Source organism: Ophidiomyces ophidiicola, assembly GCF_022830035.1.
Source record: "Ophidiomyces ophidiicola strain CBS 122913 chromosome Unknown scaffold_4, whole genome shotgun sequence".
Classification (NCBI taxonomy): Eukaryota; Fungi; Ascomycota; class Eurotiomycetes; order Onygenales; family Onygenaceae; genus Ophidiomyces; species Ophidiomyces ophidiicola.
The window spans coordinates 94,804-112,224 of NW_026054644.1; the positions used below are offsets into that span (position 1 = coordinate 94,804).

At 54.5% G+C, this 17,421-nt stretch overlaps 6 protein-coding genes and 1 non-coding gene across 7 annotated transcripts; 3 read left to right on the top strand and 4 right to left on the bottom strand.

Moving 5' to 3' along the window:
- Positions 1-146: 146 nt before the first annotated feature.
- On the bottom strand, positions 147-2,366 carry LOZ57_001458 (uncharacterized protein; the record flags this gene model as incomplete). Its single annotated transcript, XM_049250547.1, has 4 exons — positions 147-453; positions 522-1,285; positions 1,338-1,943; positions 1,998-2,366. 4 exons carry the CDS (start codon positions 2,364-2,366, stop codon positions 147-149), a joined length of 2,046 nt encoding a protein of 681 aa, XP_049110131.1.
- Positions 2,367-3,092: 726 nt separating this feature from the next.
- On the bottom strand, positions 3,093-5,187 carry CLB4 (B-type cyclin; the record flags this gene model as incomplete). Its single annotated transcript, XM_049250548.1, has 4 exons — positions 3,093-3,359; positions 3,419-3,958; positions 4,015-5,061; positions 5,176-5,187. The coding sequence occupies 4 exons, from the start codon at positions 5,185-5,187 to the stop codon at positions 3,093-3,095; spliced, it is 1,866 nt and encodes a 621-aa protein (XP_049110132.1).
- A 2,738-nt stretch (positions 5,188-7,925) lies between these two features.
- LOZ57_001460 (uncharacterized protein) lies at positions 7,926-9,981 on the top strand (the record flags this gene model as incomplete). Its single annotated transcript, XM_049250549.1, has 2 exons — positions 7,926-8,765; positions 8,833-9,981. 2 exons carry the CDS (start codon positions 7,926-7,928, stop codon positions 9,979-9,981), a joined length of 1,989 nt encoding a protein of 662 aa, XP_049110133.1.
- A 1,191-nt stretch (positions 9,982-11,172) lies between these two features.
- On the top strand, positions 11,173-12,864 carry LOZ57_001461 (uncharacterized protein; the record flags this gene model as incomplete). The annotated part of the gene is made up of 1 exon (XM_049250550.1): positions 11,173-12,864. The coding sequence occupies one exon, from the start codon at positions 11,173-11,175 to the stop codon at positions 12,862-12,864; it is 1,692 nt and encodes a 563-aa protein (XP_049110134.1).
- Positions 12,865-13,075: 211 nt separating this feature from the next.
- On the bottom strand, positions 13,076-13,147 carry LOZ57_001462. Its single transcript has one exon. It is a non-coding gene; the product is annotated as a tRNA-Gln (tRNA).
- A 395-nt stretch (positions 13,148-13,542) lies between these two features.
- On the top strand, positions 13,543-14,061 carry LOZ57_001463 (uncharacterized protein; the record flags this gene model as incomplete). Its single annotated transcript, XM_049250551.1, has 1 exon — positions 13,543-14,061. One exon carries the CDS (start codon positions 13,543-13,545, stop codon positions 14,059-14,061), a length of 519 nt encoding a protein of 172 aa, XP_049110135.1.
- A 1,042-nt stretch (positions 14,062-15,103) lies between these two features.
- On the bottom strand, positions 15,104-16,915 carry LOZ57_001464 (uncharacterized protein; the record flags this gene model as incomplete). The annotated part of the gene is made up of 3 exons (XM_049250552.1): positions 15,104-16,337; positions 16,390-16,601; positions 16,697-16,915. 3 exons carry the CDS (start codon positions 16,913-16,915, stop codon positions 15,104-15,106), a joined length of 1,665 nt encoding a protein of 554 aa, XP_049110136.1.
- Between the last annotated feature and the right edge of the window lie 506 nt (positions 16,916-17,421).

A 17,421-nucleotide genomic window follows, 5' to 3' on the forward strand; every position in this document is an offset into this window, starting at 1 on the left:
TTAACCTAGAGAGTCAACCAAGACTTCGGTATTCATCCTCACCAACACATTATCTTGAGCCCTGCGTCTTGCCTATTTCTTTCTCTTCGAAAATATATCCGGAGATGAAAGAGGGTTTTACTTTGGCACTCGACAAGCCCCGCAGCTCAGCGAAGAATTCTTCGTGCCGCTTCCAGGTCCCCAATCCTTTTCTCCAGTTGTTGGCGTTTACGCTTAATATTAGAAGCTTCTCCCGCGATATTTTGGAGACTTTCAGGGGTAAGTTGTTGAATATACGCAGGCGAAAGTAACTTCAATGGAGTATTGGGGCCAACCACGAGATATTGATAAACTGCTTGGATGGTGACGGAGTCCACGAATCGATTAAGTGCAATATTATAATAAGACTCGATGATTGCGTGGATATCTTTAGCGGCATTTTTTGCATTGCTCATCGGATGGTCCTTTGCTCGGCTAGAACTAGGATCAGTAGAGTACTTTGAAGGATTTTCTCTTGTCAGCCGATCACGGTAGTTACTCACAGTTGATCTAGCTTCTCTCCAAACGCCTGATTCTGTGTTCTGAGAATTCCAGAGAACTCAGCTGACAGAAGAAAATGGACATGGTGGATTGTTTTTTTGTAAATTTCGGTCAGTTCATCTGTCATATGCTCCAGAAGACCGCTGTGTACTTGCTTGTCTGGACAAACCGAATCCAAAACCTTGGTGATGAATTCATGGACGATAACAATCACATCACTGATGTAACCAAGCGAAATGGCTCTCCATTTTGATGCCTGTTTTCTCATAACAGTCGCCAGAAGGGATCCGCTGAATGTTCCTATTTCAAAGCCTTTTGATTGATGGTACAGGCCCTGCAGCCACTCCAAAATTTTCCTCTGCGGTTCACAAACAGTCTCTTGATCTTGAAGTATATCTTCAAGCTCGATTGGGTTTTCTGTCTCTCGCACATCCTTAAATTCAAAACTAACCAACTCCTCGTTGCTGTCAGTCTCCGACTCTTTATTTCCTTCCTCGAAATGGTATTGTTGGCCCCATCTAATCATCGTTTTGCCAAATTCTTCTTCTCTGTGCACAAGCAGAGTAGCAAGGCGAAATTCGCGGTATTGTTCAAATACGTCATTGCGCCCGTAATCGGTTACCAGTGCTTGACCAACAATATCCTGGAATTTTGTGACGATATCTAGAAGGAAAGCTGCTTGTTGCTGAGGAGTGCTACGGTCTGCCCCGAAAGACTGTAGTTCTTTTTTGCATATAGCCAACTGCTTGGATATCTCTGCTTTGACCTAGGGCAGGATTAGAGGTGTGTTCACCTTTAAATAACTCGCTGAAACTCACCTTTGGAAATTCACGGCGAATGTGGTTCGTCAAGACCTCTTGGAGGCGACCACGAAGCGATTCGATTCCCACTTTGTCTTTGTCAACAGACTTCCAGGGACTAACTTCGTTAAAAAAGGCCTCCTCAGAGTCGCGGCCAATCTTGCCCATTGAAAGGTCCTTTTGCCCAGGATTGCGAACTACATTCCAGCCCAACTTGATGCCGGATTTTTCCCCATTCAACATGTCTAGAACTGCCACTTCTGCACCTTCATCGACAAGGTCTGGCTTGGTAAAGACGCCTAGGGTTCTTTCACCACTTGGGTCAAGCTCTTTTGCATGTTGGATAATAGCTTGAGTTGCAATATCAACGTTCGCTGGCACAACGGCTAGCATGACAGATCGCGGGTTTCTCATATAGCGAAGGACCATGTTTTGAACGATTGTGATATCCTCCTTAGAGGTGACGCCATCAGTTGTGTTTGTGAACAAGCCGGGAACATCGATAACGCTCAAGTGGTCGTCGTCCGGACCCTGGATCTCCAAGCGGAGAACGTCTTCACTGAAGGTGGACAAGGAAGACTTTTCTTTCTCGGTCTGAGATGACAAGTTCATCACCTCGTGTGCCTTTTGACACAATAATCAGCCTCGAATTACAGTCAATGACAGCACACCACGTACCTGGGATAAAATCTTAGTAAAGGATTCATTGTCCAGGTTTTCGACCTCAATATGCCAGGCCTTGACCTTTTCCGCATGCTCTTTGGTTGACGCTGGTGCAGGGATGATAGAGACTCCGATCTTCTTGATGTTTGATCGACGAAAAATGATCTGGGTCGCGAACCTGGTGCAAAGGCCGCTGTCTCGAGGAAACGGCAGCTTGGTAAGGCCTGCAAGCACACAACTTTTGCCGCTGGATTGGTCTCCAACAACAACAATTATTGGAAGATCCACCAGGTCTCCCACATTGCATTCGAAGAGTTTGTCAATCTTTTCCAGCAAGACTGGATTGCCAATCTTTTCATAGTCCTTTTCCGTACGTTCCTCCATGATGGCTGCGTTTCTTGCGTTGCCTGTGTTGTCTGGCAAGAAACATGGAGGGTGCAAATGTGGGCTTTTTAAAATTTTCTACAATGAGATTGCCGAACGGAAATCGCCTAACTATTTCGGATATACTGCTTTAGGAAGCATACTCTCTGTCTTGAGCTTTGACTAGCAAATACTGGACTTTCTAGATAGTATGAGGAGGCGTTTGGTAGAGCAGCACAGCAAGCAAAAGCAGACAATGAGCCAAGGGTAGAGACACATACAAGTGGATTAATTTATAGAAAAAGCTAAGGACCTAAATAAAAGCAAAAAAGACCACAAAAAGCCCAATCTTGTAACCGATCTTGAAATAAAAAATGTTCTCGCTGGCCCGTTCCATAACCATATGAAATGCCCGTTCCCTTTTTTTGCATCCGTTGAACGCCACCTGATATTAACTCCATTCTTCATCGTGGGCAGAGTAAGTTACTACAAAAGAAATATCTAAACATGGGGGAAGGAGTGTGGTAGCGAACGTCAAAGGTTTCATAGCCTGCTGGCGAACTTGGATATCTGGGGTCATGATGTTCTGTGGTCGTGTGTTAAAAAAATCGTCCGCGTGAAGCCCAGGATGCCCGCCCGTAGAGCGCCGAGAATTGAAAAGTGAAAGGAAACCCAGTTCTGAGAAGACGTAGTAGTTTAAGAATCGTCGATGATGTAAAAGTAAAAAAGGTCATTGAGAGAATGAAGTTACAGAAATCCCTGGCTTGCCGTAAAGGGTTTGTTGGACGAAGGATGGCGACCCCCGGACAGGGTTCGAGAAACGGGAGGAATCTCAAAGCCGCGCATGACCTCGTTCTCGACAAAATAAGAAGAACGCTTGAAACGTCGATCAGAGTACTTCTCGTAAATAGCAGGGTGGTGCCGCATTGGAAATTCACAGCAGTCAAGCATCATCGAAACGAGAGGAAAAAGCTGCGAATAAGTGTAGTTGGAATAGTGAACGTGAGCCGGGGTCTGGAAAATAGTTAGAAATGGTGGTCTCTAGTTTTTAAATGTCAAGGCAGAAAACATACCCAGTCCCCTTTTCTGAGAATCATTCTGGCAAGGCAATGTGCCCCGGCAGCAAGGAAGCTTGGAGGGCTACCGACGAATCTCTCATCCATGAGAGTGATTTCAAGGAAATACTTTGCGAGAGTGCGAGTTTCGAAGTCATAATCATCAGCTTTGCTGATCCGACGAAGGAAGTTCATTGGTCCCGGCCAACCAAGTTCAAACTGAAGGAGGCTGAGCATGAAGCGTTCAGCTCTCAAGATTTCGTCTGCGGTGTAGCTTTTATCAACCATATAAACGATCTCCTGGACGGATGGGCAGTTGATCTCTTCATACTTGGCTGCAATGAAAATCGCAGTGGCGCCGACCAGCTGGAGTTTACCCAGAGAAACAATTTTGCAGGACAGGAACCTGTCAATGTAGTTGGCGCAGAGGAAGAGGGTCTCAGGAAGGAGGTTAAATCGAAGATGGACCTGAACCAGCCAATCCATAAGGACAGAGCGCATGGACCATTGGATCTCAGTCTGGCAGTCCATATAGTGAGGGTTGGGTAGAAGTTTGATCTATATCAATTAGTCTATGGAAGTATACGCGTGATAGTCTTGTGGATTATATATACCTCAAGGCTTCTCATGTAGTCAAAAATATCTTCGCCATATTCGGCAACCATGGTTTGGTCGAAGCATTCGTCTTCATAATCCTCGATACTGCGCGTAGCTTCGACGGTCTGCTTGGCCAGTGCGAGTTCTCTTCTCACATTCGCGTTAAACTCAGGAAAAAGAACGGTTGTGAGACCTCCGGTGATATTGTCAGTGGTATAGTGCTGGGTGCAAGTAGTCACATAGCCATCATCAAGATAATTTTCGTTCTCTTCCTCCCACGATTCTTCCAGTTCATATGAAGTATCATTTTGGATGTAATTCACGACGGTCCCTCTATTTGGTAAATCAGCGGACACTCCTTGAGTGCTAGTAAGGTTGGGCAAAGACACCGGCTTGGTCTCAGGTGCTTCAGGGGAACTGCTGGTGGAGAGTGGAGGGTTGTAGATCTTGATCTCTCCATTGTCTTCAATGTATATCCCTTCAGCTTTTGGAAGACCACTGATGTCGTCGGCAATGGAATCTTTCTGCTTTGACTCCTCAGTGTGAACACTACCATCTGAGTCGGCTGAGTCCGTCTCGGAGTCAGCGCAAAGGTCCTTCTTTGGGCCGGCAGGGAGATTCTTGCTTGCAGATGAACCTGCAGGTTCGACGAGAGGCAAGGAAGATCCCTTGGAAAGGGTACCACGTCGCACGGGTGGTTTACGAGGGTTGACAGGCAGTTGGTCCACCGCGTTCAGTTTTGCCAAGGTACTCTCGGTGTCCACCAGAGCCTTCGCAGCCGTACCTTGGGAGATTCGTTGAGCTGGTCGCGCAAGTCCGGCTATGTTTTTGGCGTTCTTCAGCAGGGCAGTGGAGATATCGTCCTTCGCTAGACGCAGGACGCCAGCCGTGTTGCTGACGTTCCCCAGAGCGGGTCGCTTCAGCGGCTCTTTCGCACGGGCGGCATCGACGAGGGCAGACAGGGCCGGGGTGGACTTGGTGCGGTGGTGCAGGGTTTTGCCAGTGCGATTGGGGGGAGGAGCATTCTCATCTCCCCGAAAGCGAGTCATGCCTAGGCGCTGGGGCTGCCGGAGTGAAGTTAGCATTGTTTGATATAAGCACGTGTATAAGACAGTCAGAATAGCGTGTATTTGGATGGAGAAAGAAATGGCACGTGCTGTTAAGAGGAAAGAGCCTACCTTTGCATCCATTGTTTCGATGCTGATGAAGAGGGAGGAGTTCAAGAGCGCATATGGTGAAAAAGAGAGAGCTGGCTCAAGTGACGTGCTAGTGAAGCTGGTTGCGCTTAGTGCAAGCAATGACCACCCAAACGCAACAAAAGCGTGCGCACAGAAGAGGTACACGCGGCAAGCAAAACAGCAGAGCCAGGCAAGCAGGAGCAGGTCTGGCAGAGCGCAGCGTCAGGCAGCCTGGGGGGTTGCGAGCAGCAGGCGGGTGGACGAGCGAGAAGGCGATGGGCTGGTTGAGCGATCGATGGCTTTGGGCGCAGGGCGAGTAAACAAAGCTAGTCCCAAGGCGGCAAGGTGCCCGCGCACTTTGGCCGAGCAACCGCGATTACGTCAGAGACCGGCTGGTGGGCGGGGGCTTGTCGCGTCTTCTGCGCCGGCCGGCAAGCAGTGCACAGTTGTGCCTGGCCACCAACACCCAAAAACGAGAGGCGGGAAGGACAGCAGAGCGTTGGACCAATGCATGCGACAGAATCCATGCACAGCTGCACGCTGCACATGGCATGTGGCGGGTGGTGTTCACCAGCAGGTGCCGGCGCCCTCTCTACGCGTGCGGCAACGCGCTGCAACACCAAGCCACGTGACTAGGGCTCGGCCACTTCGCCGGCGGCCGGATGCGGGCAACGGCGCGAGTGCGCGCACACTCACACTGGCGATGCGCCGGGCGGCTGGGAGGCGACGGGCGGGCGCGGTGCTCGAGTGCGACCGGAGGAGCAGAGCATGAGGGGGCGGGCGAGAGCCGTCGGACCGCCCGCCTGACGCGCAGCGACTCGCCCAGCCGCGGCTGCGACACCGGACCCGGGAGCGCCTTCGCACGGCGAACCAGACGGGCGCGGATCCGCCGTGCGCGCGCGCGCATCACTCCTCCTACTAGGCAGTTTCTACACCGACGAGACTCGCCGGCTAGGCGTCGCGGGCGGTTCGCGTGGGCAAGGCCGCCAAGGCGCTGCGCACCGTCTCACGGCGAGGGCGAAGCGGAGCCGCGGGCGCCAGATGCCGCCTGGCCCCGATCGATCACTCGCCTGTCGCTTCTCACAGCGCAGCGCCGGGCCGGGCGTCGCGAGTGGTGGGAGCTAACTACCTACTCCGTACATAACTACACATCGTAGTCCTAGGAGATACCCAGGACGGGGCGCGCGCAGGCGGCGACGGCGGGGAGCGGCACGGAGGTGAAACCAGGCATGCCTGCTGCGCCGGCAGGGTTGTTTCTTCCGTTGCGATGGATTTGCGGTGCTTCTCGCTATAGTGTCGCCGGAGTGGAGCGCGCAGAGTCGGCGTCGCGGGCAGGGTGCAGGACAGTGCGACGGCCCCCTTTCGTCGCCTGCGGTGCTCATCGTTCTTCTTCTTATATAACTAACTCATAATGACAGGCAGGCCGGCCTCCAGGAAGCCGAACAGAGGGGCCAGGATCGCGGGCGCGCTCCTTGACGTGGCCCGGCTGCGCCCGCAGCCAACCACCACCGGGCAGCGCACATCCAGAACTCTGAATACGTGGTGGCCTGCGGGCGCGAGTTGGCTGCGAGCGGCGGGGGGCAGGCCTGGTTCTGTGCCCGACGCCTTCGCCGGCCTGGCTATTTACCATCTACAACTAGTTGAACTTACTGCTCCGTAGTCCGTCGCATGCTCAGGCTCACGCCCAGCCCAGCCGTGGTCACTCCGTCGGCGCATGCGCTCTGGTGCGGATCACCAGCCAGCCGTGGGATGCGATGGCCGCAATCCTCTGGCGCATTCACCACAGCAAACCACAACAGACTTGTAGACAGACTGCAGACAGTAATAGTAGGCAGCCAGCACTGAGCAGCAGTGCATGGCCGTGCACTGCCAGCCGTGTAGTGAGTTTGTCTGTCTGTGGGCGGTGGGCGTCGCGCTGGGTGAAACCGCGCACTCCCGCAACCTCGCGCTCTTCCTCTTCCTCTTCCTCTTCCTCTTCCTCTTCCCGCCTTTTCGTCCCAACCGCCCGCCCTGTTCGCCCCCTCCCGCATCGCAGCCTCTGTCTATCCTGCGCACTCTCTCCCTCTCTCCCTCTCTCTGCTTGTCTATCTGCTGCCTCGCCCTCGTCCGTCTCTCGCCTGCTGCTCCGTCCGCCTTGCTGTTGCTGCTGTACCGCTGCTGCTGCTCAGCGCCTGGCTCGTCCTCCCCGTCGCCCGTCTTCAGAACCGCGCGCCATCGTCCCCATCGGCTTGCGATCCAACTCTCGCCTCTTTGGCCACTTGCCAGGTATGTAAGCTTTCTGTCGCTTCGCTCGCTCGCTCGCCGACGTGCCCTCGCCGCGACCGATCACCCGCCTCCACTACTACACACCACCACCACCACCACCACCACCTCATCCTCCTCCTCTTCCTCTCTCCTGTCCTCCTGGCCCTCACCCTCTAGTCGCCCTCCAACCATCAAACCTCCTTCTCTGTTCTCAAGTCTCATCTCGACTCGCATGCTCTGCTGCCTGCTGGCCGATAGCCTGTTGCTGACGATCTCACCCAGTGGCTTATAGCCCGTTTGCTCAGCTCTATTTCACCACCACCACCACCACCATCCGTTGTGCGCAGCCCCGTTGCCTCCATCCGCCCCCAGCCCAACCCTCCTCTCGAGACCGCTCTGCTGCCGTGACGCCGCGGCTTCTCCATCAGTCCGTGCGACTGTGGTTAACATAAATGGTGCTGAAGGCTTTCATCGTCGACCAGGCCCTCCCCCCCGGCCCGGTCGCAATGCATCGTTGTCTAGACGGCCTCGCTATGAGCCCACCATCTGCTTCCATCGAGAATACAATGGCAGGCATCGCCGTCTCAGACGTCGTCGAACACGGGGGCTTCACCCCGCCTAACCCGTCGCCCTCGAACAGCGACGTCGTCGTCGACCTGGGAGTGCTCCCAGACTCCCCATCCAAACTATTCCCAAAGAATGTTGCTTTTGAACTCCTGCTCGACGAAGAGTCCAAAATGAAAGCTAGAATACCAATGAGGGTGCAGATCTTCCCTCATGATACCACCGATTCCATCGTCACCACCGTCAAAAATTTTTACGGCATCTACGACGGTAGAGGGAGCGGTGTGAGTTTCGAGGATGAAACCGGCACCACCCTCATCGCACGCTACGAGAACCTGCGAAACAATATGACCGTCTATGTCCGTGTCATCCGCAGCCATGACTATTCAACCGCCCACCAGCCCTTCGGCCAGCAACCTCTGCTGGACTCCGAACCACGACCCTGCCTCGGCGAGCCCTTCCAGCCATCGACCGACCACGGTCGCTCGTCTTCCCGCGCCGCATCCCGAGCTTCCCTGAAGCGCAGCGCCTCCCCTGCTGGTCGTGGGCGTCGAAGTGCTTCCACCCAAAAAGCCTCGCGCGCTGGCAATAAAAGCAGAGGCTCCAGCACCCATGGCAGCTTCCACGACGACAATCTGGTTCCCTATAGCGACAGCGATGGAGGGCATACCTCGATCACCAGCTCTAAGAAGGGCAGGGTCGATCATTTTGCTAGTTCCGAGATTAGTATGGAAAATATCCTCCACGATGGGAGAAGAAAGCGACCCAAATTCGAGAGCTCGGTATGACTGAATCATATTTTCTGTCTCGAAAAATTTATATCTAACTATCCATTTCTTTGTGCTCTAGGAACTGCCGCTCTTCGCTCCACCCCAGGTCCCCATAACTACATCTGCCTCTTCTATCTCACCCCAACGTCGCTCCACCCTCCAGGATGGAGCCTCACCTTTTGCGAGGCCAATGCATCCCTTTGATGCGCAGCTCTCTCTACACTCACCACATGGTGTTAGAAACCATGAGCAATTGAATGCTCTCCAGTATTCAGGCAACTCGCCTTGCGTGGCGCCCCAAAATGGCCATCGCCTACGTGAACGCGCAAATTCCTACTCTGTCCACGTGCACAGGAACAACGATGGCATCCTCCCCACTCCAGACCCGACAATTGCCAGCTGTATCTCAGATGAAGATGTCGCTATGCAGTTGATTCGCTTGGGCGACGCTACCAATTTCTCCCACGGTCGTCCATCTCTGTCGACTGCCGACGACGCTTTTAGTGGCGTTGCAGATGCGTCCTCTACGGGACAGACAACGGATGGGGAGATGAGTGCCGACGACGAGTCTCGAAACGCTGCAGAGTTGGAATACAGTAGCCGCGGGTCCGGCGATGATAATGGAGCGCATCACGCAGATGAGTTTGTGGCAAAGCACGAAGTTGAGCGTGATGCGTTCTACGATACCCAAACTGCTAGGACCAAGCGATCTAAATTCAAGTCTACCAGTGGGATGGCGCCCAAGACAAAGCAGGGCACTATTTCTCGATCCGCAAAGGTGACTAAAGCGCGCCCCGGCATGGTGCCTCGAAAGACAAAGGCAATAGTCGCCAACGGCATTGGCGCAGCGCCGCTTGTCTCCGCCGCAAATCACCAGCATGCTCGCAAGCTATCTACTTCCGGACTGAATTTCCAGCACGAACTTGCCGCCGACGAAGAAGATCTGTCCACCAAGCCACGATGCCAGCGATGCCGCAAGAGCAAGAAGGGCTGTGACCGCCAGCGGCCCTGCCAGCGTTGCAGGGATGCCGGAATCGGCATCGAGGGATGCATCAGCGAAGACGAAGGCAACGGGCGCAAGGGCCGATACGGGCGCCACATGGGGGTGCCCATCAAGAAAGCGGTGGAATCGATGCCCGCGCATCTACGCTTCCAAACCGCGGATACTGCAGCCGCTACCTTCCAAGTTCCTACCTCTCAGGGCATCAACAAGAAAAGAAAGCGTTGATCGGTACGGGTATATGGGATACAAATTCTGTTGGTTTCGCCCCGTCCCATCGTTAGATGTATTATGTGATCTGAGCTCGTCCGCCACCATCCCGCTCGCGTACCGTTGGGCAAGAGAGCACGGTCCATTCTGATATCTCCCTTGATCATAGAGTGTTTGTGTGTTTGAAACGAAAATTTCTTTATTGCTTATCATTTGGAGTATGTGGTTTTAGTTTTTCCCTTTTTCTTTTAGTTATTTTTGTTTTTTTGTTTTGCTAGCATCGTACAAGTTCGCATTGTTAGCATAGAGTTCCCAGCTCTACTCGATGACTGTTGAGAGCAAATGGCCTTTCCCTGCTACACATCACTCCCACCGGATTTTCAGTCACCAGCAATGGCTCTTCTTCGATTGGGAGCCCTGTCTTTCTTTGTGTTTTGTTTTCATATGTTTCCCCCGGCATGAGTTGTCCCGCTGTTCGGAAAATGCATCAGTTTCCCTTTCACTCCCTAGCTGCAAGCACACCCCGAAGTTTTACTGGTTGACTCATGAACATTGCACACAAATATTCATCCTATCGGCGCATTATGTATTGCAATCCTTACCCCCCAGCTTATCGTATTTCCCCCCCGTCTATTCCTCGCTGTCCCAAGGCGTTTACGAAGCGATGCTCGTCACTATCCTTTTGCCAGCACCGCTTGACTGGGCTACCCTGTTCTGGCTGATGGTTCTACTGCCAAAATTCCTGGTAAATTAGTTAGTGTTTCTAGATATTATAGTACGGGCTATCTGGTATTATTTCGTCCTTACAATTCATTAGCAGTGTGATTTGTGGTCTTCGCATGACGTCAACGCGAATGGCCGTTTAAGGGCCGGGCGCTAACCTTAAAAATAGTAGTCTAGTCCGTTTACAGCTTAGCGGCTAGTTCCCTCGGATCGCGGTTTCATTTTGAGGGATTATATAATCCGGAACGGAATATAGAAATGCCGGCATCTTTTGAGCAGCCAAAAAGATTCGCCGCGGAGTAAACGACGAGATGACCGGTGAATAATGATTCTTTGTATCTCTACTCCGAAAACATAGCTTTGCCTACTATTCTATTCTATATATGCCAATGTTGATCCCTTTTCCCTAGGTTGTTCCGCCGCTGACGGCCGTTTTCTGTGCTTCCCCCACCCCACATCGCATCCTTTGTGCCGCCATTCAATACCATGCCTCCGAAGGCGGCCAACAATCGCCAGCCGGCCTCGCAAGAGACCAGAAACTCGGGGTCGCCTGCCGCCCGACCCTCCGAGGCAGCCTCCGATGCCCTGAGACACTCCGTGCCCGCGCGAGCTACGCCCACAGCTCGGGGCGGCCCCGTGCAGCGCCTCCAGACTCTCAAAAAGCGCACGCCGTCGGGGAGCCTGGTACCTCTGAACCCAGATGGAACCGCCCCCAAGCCAACGCTGAGGTACCAACCGAAAGCCGTTGCGCGCCGCAGTAAAGAAGAGCGAGACGCCCGAGAACAGCTGGAGGCGGAGAGGCAAAGGGAGCGCATTGCGGACGCCGTTGCGACCCGACGGGCGACGGAGCGAAGTGATCGTGGACGGGGGAGAGGCCGCGGGCGCGGTGGTGCCTTTGGCCGGGTGACTTCGGACGTTGGGGGCCCGCTGGGCTCTGGGAAGAGTAGCAGAACGAACGGCAAATACCGCCAGTTCGGCGGCAAGCACTCGAGGATTGAAGGGTTTGGGGATGCTGAGCGAGCGGATGTTTCGTCTGATGAGGAGAGTGACCATGGGCCGAAATTCAGTATTGATCAGATTAACATCCACACGGACTCGGAGAGCGAGACCGGCGAGCCTGATAAGGGGAAAGCGCCGGCAGCAGCGGCAGGGCCAGCGTCGGCGGGAGCTCGGGGATTGCGGCCGATCCGTGTGGAAAGGATGGAGCATGTGGACCGCAATTTGGACATGAATACTGAGGAGAGCTCGAGCAAGTCAGCGGAGCTGAGGCGACAGGCAAAGCAGAAGAGCGGCAAGGGTGACAGTTTGTTTGTCGAATCGGATGAGGAAGAGGCTGCCGCGGGGGCTGATGACGTTCAGATGGCCGATGAGGACCAGCACGTACAGATCAAGGACGAGCCCACGGATGCTGATTCGAGAATACCGGGCGACATTCCAACGACTACGGACACCCCAGCGGATGATGCCGGGCCCAAAAAGCCGCAAAGAAGCCGCAAACAAGCCGCCACCAAGAACCCACGAAGTAAACTGAAGACAGAAGAGGAACGGCGCGAATACGACCAGCACGAGCAGGACGTTGAAGAGTTAAAGCAGGCATTGGGGAACATTCACACGGCTGATGTGGTAGCAAACAATGAAGGCGACGAGGAGAGCATCGCCAAAGTCGAAGCCATCAAGGATGAGCGGCAGGGCCGGCTCTTCCTACTACAGTTCCCTCCGCTAACGCCCAACCTCATTGTTCCCTCCACTGAGCCCAACAATCCAGACGAAGCAATGGTAGTAGAGGGGGCGTCCACACACACGCAGGAGGCAATTACCATTAAGCATGAAAACGGCACGACTAGTAGTAGTATTACCCTCAACGAATCCACGAACCTGCCTATCCCCAGCAAATCTGCGTCTGCCGCTCCTCTGATCACGGCCGAGAATAACCACCTCCCGCCGGGTCGCGTGGGCAAGCTGCAAATCCACCGGTCGGGGCGGGCAACTGTGGATTGGGGTGGCATCACCTTTGAATTGAACAAAGGTAGTGATGTGGATTTTCTGCAGGACGCCGTGGTGGCTTCGGATTCGACGCCCGGCGAGACTGGCGCGGCGGACCGACGAATATGGGCGATGTCGCAGGTCAGTGGGAAGTTTGTGGTGACGCCTGACTGGGACAGATTACTGGGAGAGTAAGGATGGCCGCTCCGTGTACCTTTCGCATTGTATCATGATGGACATGTGTGGATGGCAAACTAGACTACGGCGTTGGTGTAACTATATCTGAGCGTAATCTTTTTCCATTTTACAGGTTGGATATTGTGACAATAGAGCAGATAAAAATCGACGGACTCTTTCCATCGCATTAGCCATTGAATGGCGACCGAAGATGAAAAAAAGAAACTCAAGCTCCAAGACAGATTCGAACTGTCGTCTCGGGAATCAAAATCCCACGTGCTAACCGCTACACTATAGGAGCGGGTGTTGGAAGGGGCGAGGCCCACGCAACTTAAGACTAGCCCGTGCCTGCTCTGTCCGCCGTGCCACTGCGCTACCCACGTGCCGCCAAGCTGTTTCATCACGCTAGTCTCCTCGCCAGCCAATCAGCAGCGGCGTTTCAGCGTGCCGGGGCGGGCGCCGCCGAAACAGGAAACACATGATCTGCGCCGCCAATCCGGCGAGTTTTGTCTGTTCTCTCGAACTGCTTGCTGGTCGCTCACCCGCACGCCATCCGACCGTTCATCTCCAGCTCTGCCCTGTCTCTGCCATGGTCTGACCCTGACGCCCACCCCCCAGACCCAATCTCCCCAGCACTCTCGCCCAGCAGCCGCGCTCCGTGCCCGCCCCTTTCCTCCTCCTCCTCCTCTGTCCATCATGCACATCCGACGACAAACAGCGCTGTTCGTGCTGGCGGCGCTCGTCCCGCCCATAGCCGCCTCGTCGCACGTCTACGACTCGCACCCCGAAAACTACCAGGCCGTCTTTCCCGCCATCGTCCCGTTCATCCACGACCAGGACCACGGCCCTGCCCGCGCTGCCACCCCGGGCTCGTCGTGCTCGCACCGTCTCTCCGCCGCCACCGACCGTCCCTCCATCCAACAGCGCGAGGTCATCAAAGCACCGCCCGCCGCCCAGCCCACCGCCCACACGCAGGTCTCGCCCGTCATGACCCTGACCATCGGCGGCAAAGTCGTGCTCTACACCCAGCTGTTCTCCGAAGTGCCCGACCAGTGGCCTGCCCCCATGCCCGGCACCGTTGGACTCGGCACGCTGCAGGGCCAGGTGGGCGTAACGAAGACCGTCGGAAATACGGCGCAGAAGCGAACCCATATCGAGACAGCGCGGGTCGAACCGAAATCCGTGAGGGTGACCGCGGTACCCTGGACTGGCTAGGCGTATGCTCGACCTCCCTCCCTTCCAGCAACACGAGCCGTTATAAACACGATGGACTGTTCTATTGGGCCCGAGGTGAAGGCTCTAATGTCGGTTGGCATTTATTATTGTACCGGTTATGATTGCAAGCGGCGTTTGGTTACGTTCTTCCTCCTCTGCTAAGTTTGGAGGAGACTGGGATTGATCTTCATTTCGATGTTGGACGCAATTTCTTAGGCCGTCTACGGAGTTCCAAGGGCGTATTATTTTCCTTATATGTATAACTAATCTTAGTTGTCTGCCTGTATATGCCTATAGACCTTATTACTTATTACAAAACGCCCGTTGCTCCCGGGTTTACCTTTGCTGCAGAGCGTTTCACATATCCACTAAACACAGGAAGCCCTGTGGGAAACATTTCTATGCAACAGAGAACTCCAGCGCTCATTTCCGGGCGCAGGCGCCTGAGCGCTGTAGAATATGTCTTGCATTAGGTCGCATGCTCGAGGACGCTGACGCGGACTTGAAAACACCACGCAACAGCCCCCAATCCCACACAGCCTCAGCAGCTCTTGATGTTTTCTTAAATCAACGCCTGGATGCATGCCGGTATGTGGGCTATCGAGACTATCAAGAGACTACTCCGCCACAAGTAAATCCTGACAAGCCGGCGAGAACACGCCCATCTCCACTACTGCTTAGTTATTAATTAACTAGTCAACTGCGCTAGAATCGCCGGTGTAGCACCCGTGTTCTTTTTTGCACAAGCATATTGAATCCTGAACCGGGGTTTATTGATAGCAGAAGAAGACTGAGATGCTGTCTGCCCCTCACCTCCTAATAACAGTAGTGGGGAGGACAAATACTGGTACATCGTTCCACACGCAGGCGGGGTCTCCCGTGGCGGCACCGCAGTTACGATCGGGTGACATTCAATTTCTGTAGGTATGAGGTGGCCTCTATATACATAATTTTTGCAGGGCTCGGAATCCCGAGTAGCATTTGACAATTCTAAAATACCCCGCTGATAGTTACATTATATCACCGGGAAAATTGGTGCTGTCTATTCCTTCTTCTTGAAGCACGGAAGCCACTTGCGAAGGGCAGATCGCAGCAGATTCCTCGACACGTCTCCGGGTCGGAAAGAGGATCTGAAGTCGTAGCAGTGCTCCGCGTTGGGGATCACGTAGCCGAAGATCTTGGACTGAGGGGTGGGCTTGTTGCACTCGGGGATCTCAGTGCTGAACTCAATCTTGGGGGCCCAGGCCTCATTGGAGAGAGGGGAGAGAGATCTCCACGGGTCGTATTGGCCACCGCTCCAGTAGGTGTTGGAGGGGCGCATATGCCAGCCGCGCGTGGCTTTGTTGACCTCGTGAGCCTTCGGGCGAACGGGAAGGTGGCCGCTCTTGAGGCCGTCGGGGAATTGGCGGTAGCAGAGGTATCTCTGGATGTACTCGTCGGTCTGGTAGTTGGAGAGCAGCTCGTGGCCCGGCCAGTTCTGGTATTGAAAGTATCCCCATTCGCTGCAGTACTGCCAGGTCCAGGCGAGGCCAGACGGCTCGGCGACTCGCTTTCCAAGATCGCAGTCGAGGGGCTCGTTAGGGTTCTCGCGCTTGCAGTTGATCTCGAAACCGGCGTTGATGCGGTTGACAAGCTTCGGCCAGGTGGCGAATCGATCTGTCACCCATTTGGCACCCTTTGTTGGGGCCCAGCCTTCCTCGGGAGCGGTCTTCTTGGTCTCAGGGTCGGTCTCCAACCAGTTGCAGAAGTCGCCGACGCCGCCATTGGCGCCGTAGCTCTGCCAGGTAGCATAGGTCCAGATCAAAGCCTGAGTGAAGTCACCATTGTTGTTCTTTTCAGCGGTCTCGCCGAGGAACTGTTTCTTGATGCGGGCGGCACTGTCACCCCGGCTCAGCTCTCTGTCGATGTATTTGTATGCAGCGCGGATATCCTTGGTGCAGTTGCCGTAGCCGTAGGCGACCATTCCTCGGTACACCTGTTCGTAGTACACGCTCATGTCAATTTGGGCTTGCACCGGGGCTGAGGAAGCAAAAGCGGCGAAGATGGTGTCTGGGTATTTATCCCTGGTGAACGCAGCACGCATGCCAGGGTATGAGCCGCCAACCATGACCCAGGGGGTAGATTTCGGGGTCAAGTCGTCCTTGGGGAAGGCACTTCGTTTGAAGGACTTCGCAAAGAATGGAATATCAGCCAAAGCCTGCTCGTTGTTCAGGTATTGGAACTGCTCGGCAGTGGTGTTAAGATTGACCGGGAAGGGGTTGGATTCGCCATAGTAGCTAGTGACATGTCAGTGTTCATCTCATTTAGAAAGACAAAAGCGGGATATACCGGTGCTCCCAGACGATACCCATGCCTCCAAACTCCTTGAGCAACTGGACGAAGAAGGAGGTCTGGTTGACCAGGTAGAAGTCGGCATAGCGCTTAGCATTGGCCTCTCCGCCGTCGAAGATAAAAACGGGGCCACCAGACTTGTAATGGGCCTCGTTCACCCAGAATCTGTTCTTGTATTTCTTCTCGGGTCTCTTGTGATCGATAGGAACCTAAGAAAGAATTGAATTGCTTTAGTACATCCCCATACAGCCTTGCAGGCGCAAGCATCAAGCCTGGCGGATAGTTCCTTGCTGGAGAAACATACTTCTGTGAACTCGGCAGTCGGGCCAGCAGCGGCGGCCAGCCGAAAGGCGCTGGCCTCATTATTCTTGCGGCCGGCAAAGACGACCTCTGGATCCAGGCCCATCTGGGCAGCAATCTCGAGCTCCTGCTGCACGGCAACCCATCCACCGCTGAAGGCCGAAGCCAGGCCGGTGAACAGGGCGAGGGCAGTGCCCCCGAGAAGCTGGCGCGTGTACTTCATGCTGCTGAACAGGGCGGTGGGTATGATGGCACAACCCCGGCTCCAATTCTTCACAAACTCTCCAGAGGAGCAGCGACAGCGGCGGCAGTGGCGGCCGCCGGGTGGCTTTTATAGCACTCTAAATGAGGGGACGAGAGGGGGGGGAAGGGAGGGCTGGCATGGCGCTGGACAGGTACCGGAGCAATGACGAGAGACATGTGCCACTTCTTCCGGGGCAGCGTGCTTGGTCTCGCGAGGTGATTTCGCGGGGGGCCGGCGGATCCCTGTTGAGCGGGATATCAGAACGAGAGAGCGCGCAGCAGGGCCTGACGGCTCACATTCTCAGGGCGCTTTCTAGCAGCTGTTCCTGGTCGGTGGTCCAGGGCCACCATCACCCGACGGTAGGCTAAAGTTTCCGAGGTGCGAGGGCTGACGGGCGGGATCCTCGATATGTCCAGAATCCCCGCGGGGAACCCAAGGTGGTAACCGGGGGGAGGGACCCTCCGCGAACAAGCTGGTGGTGGGTG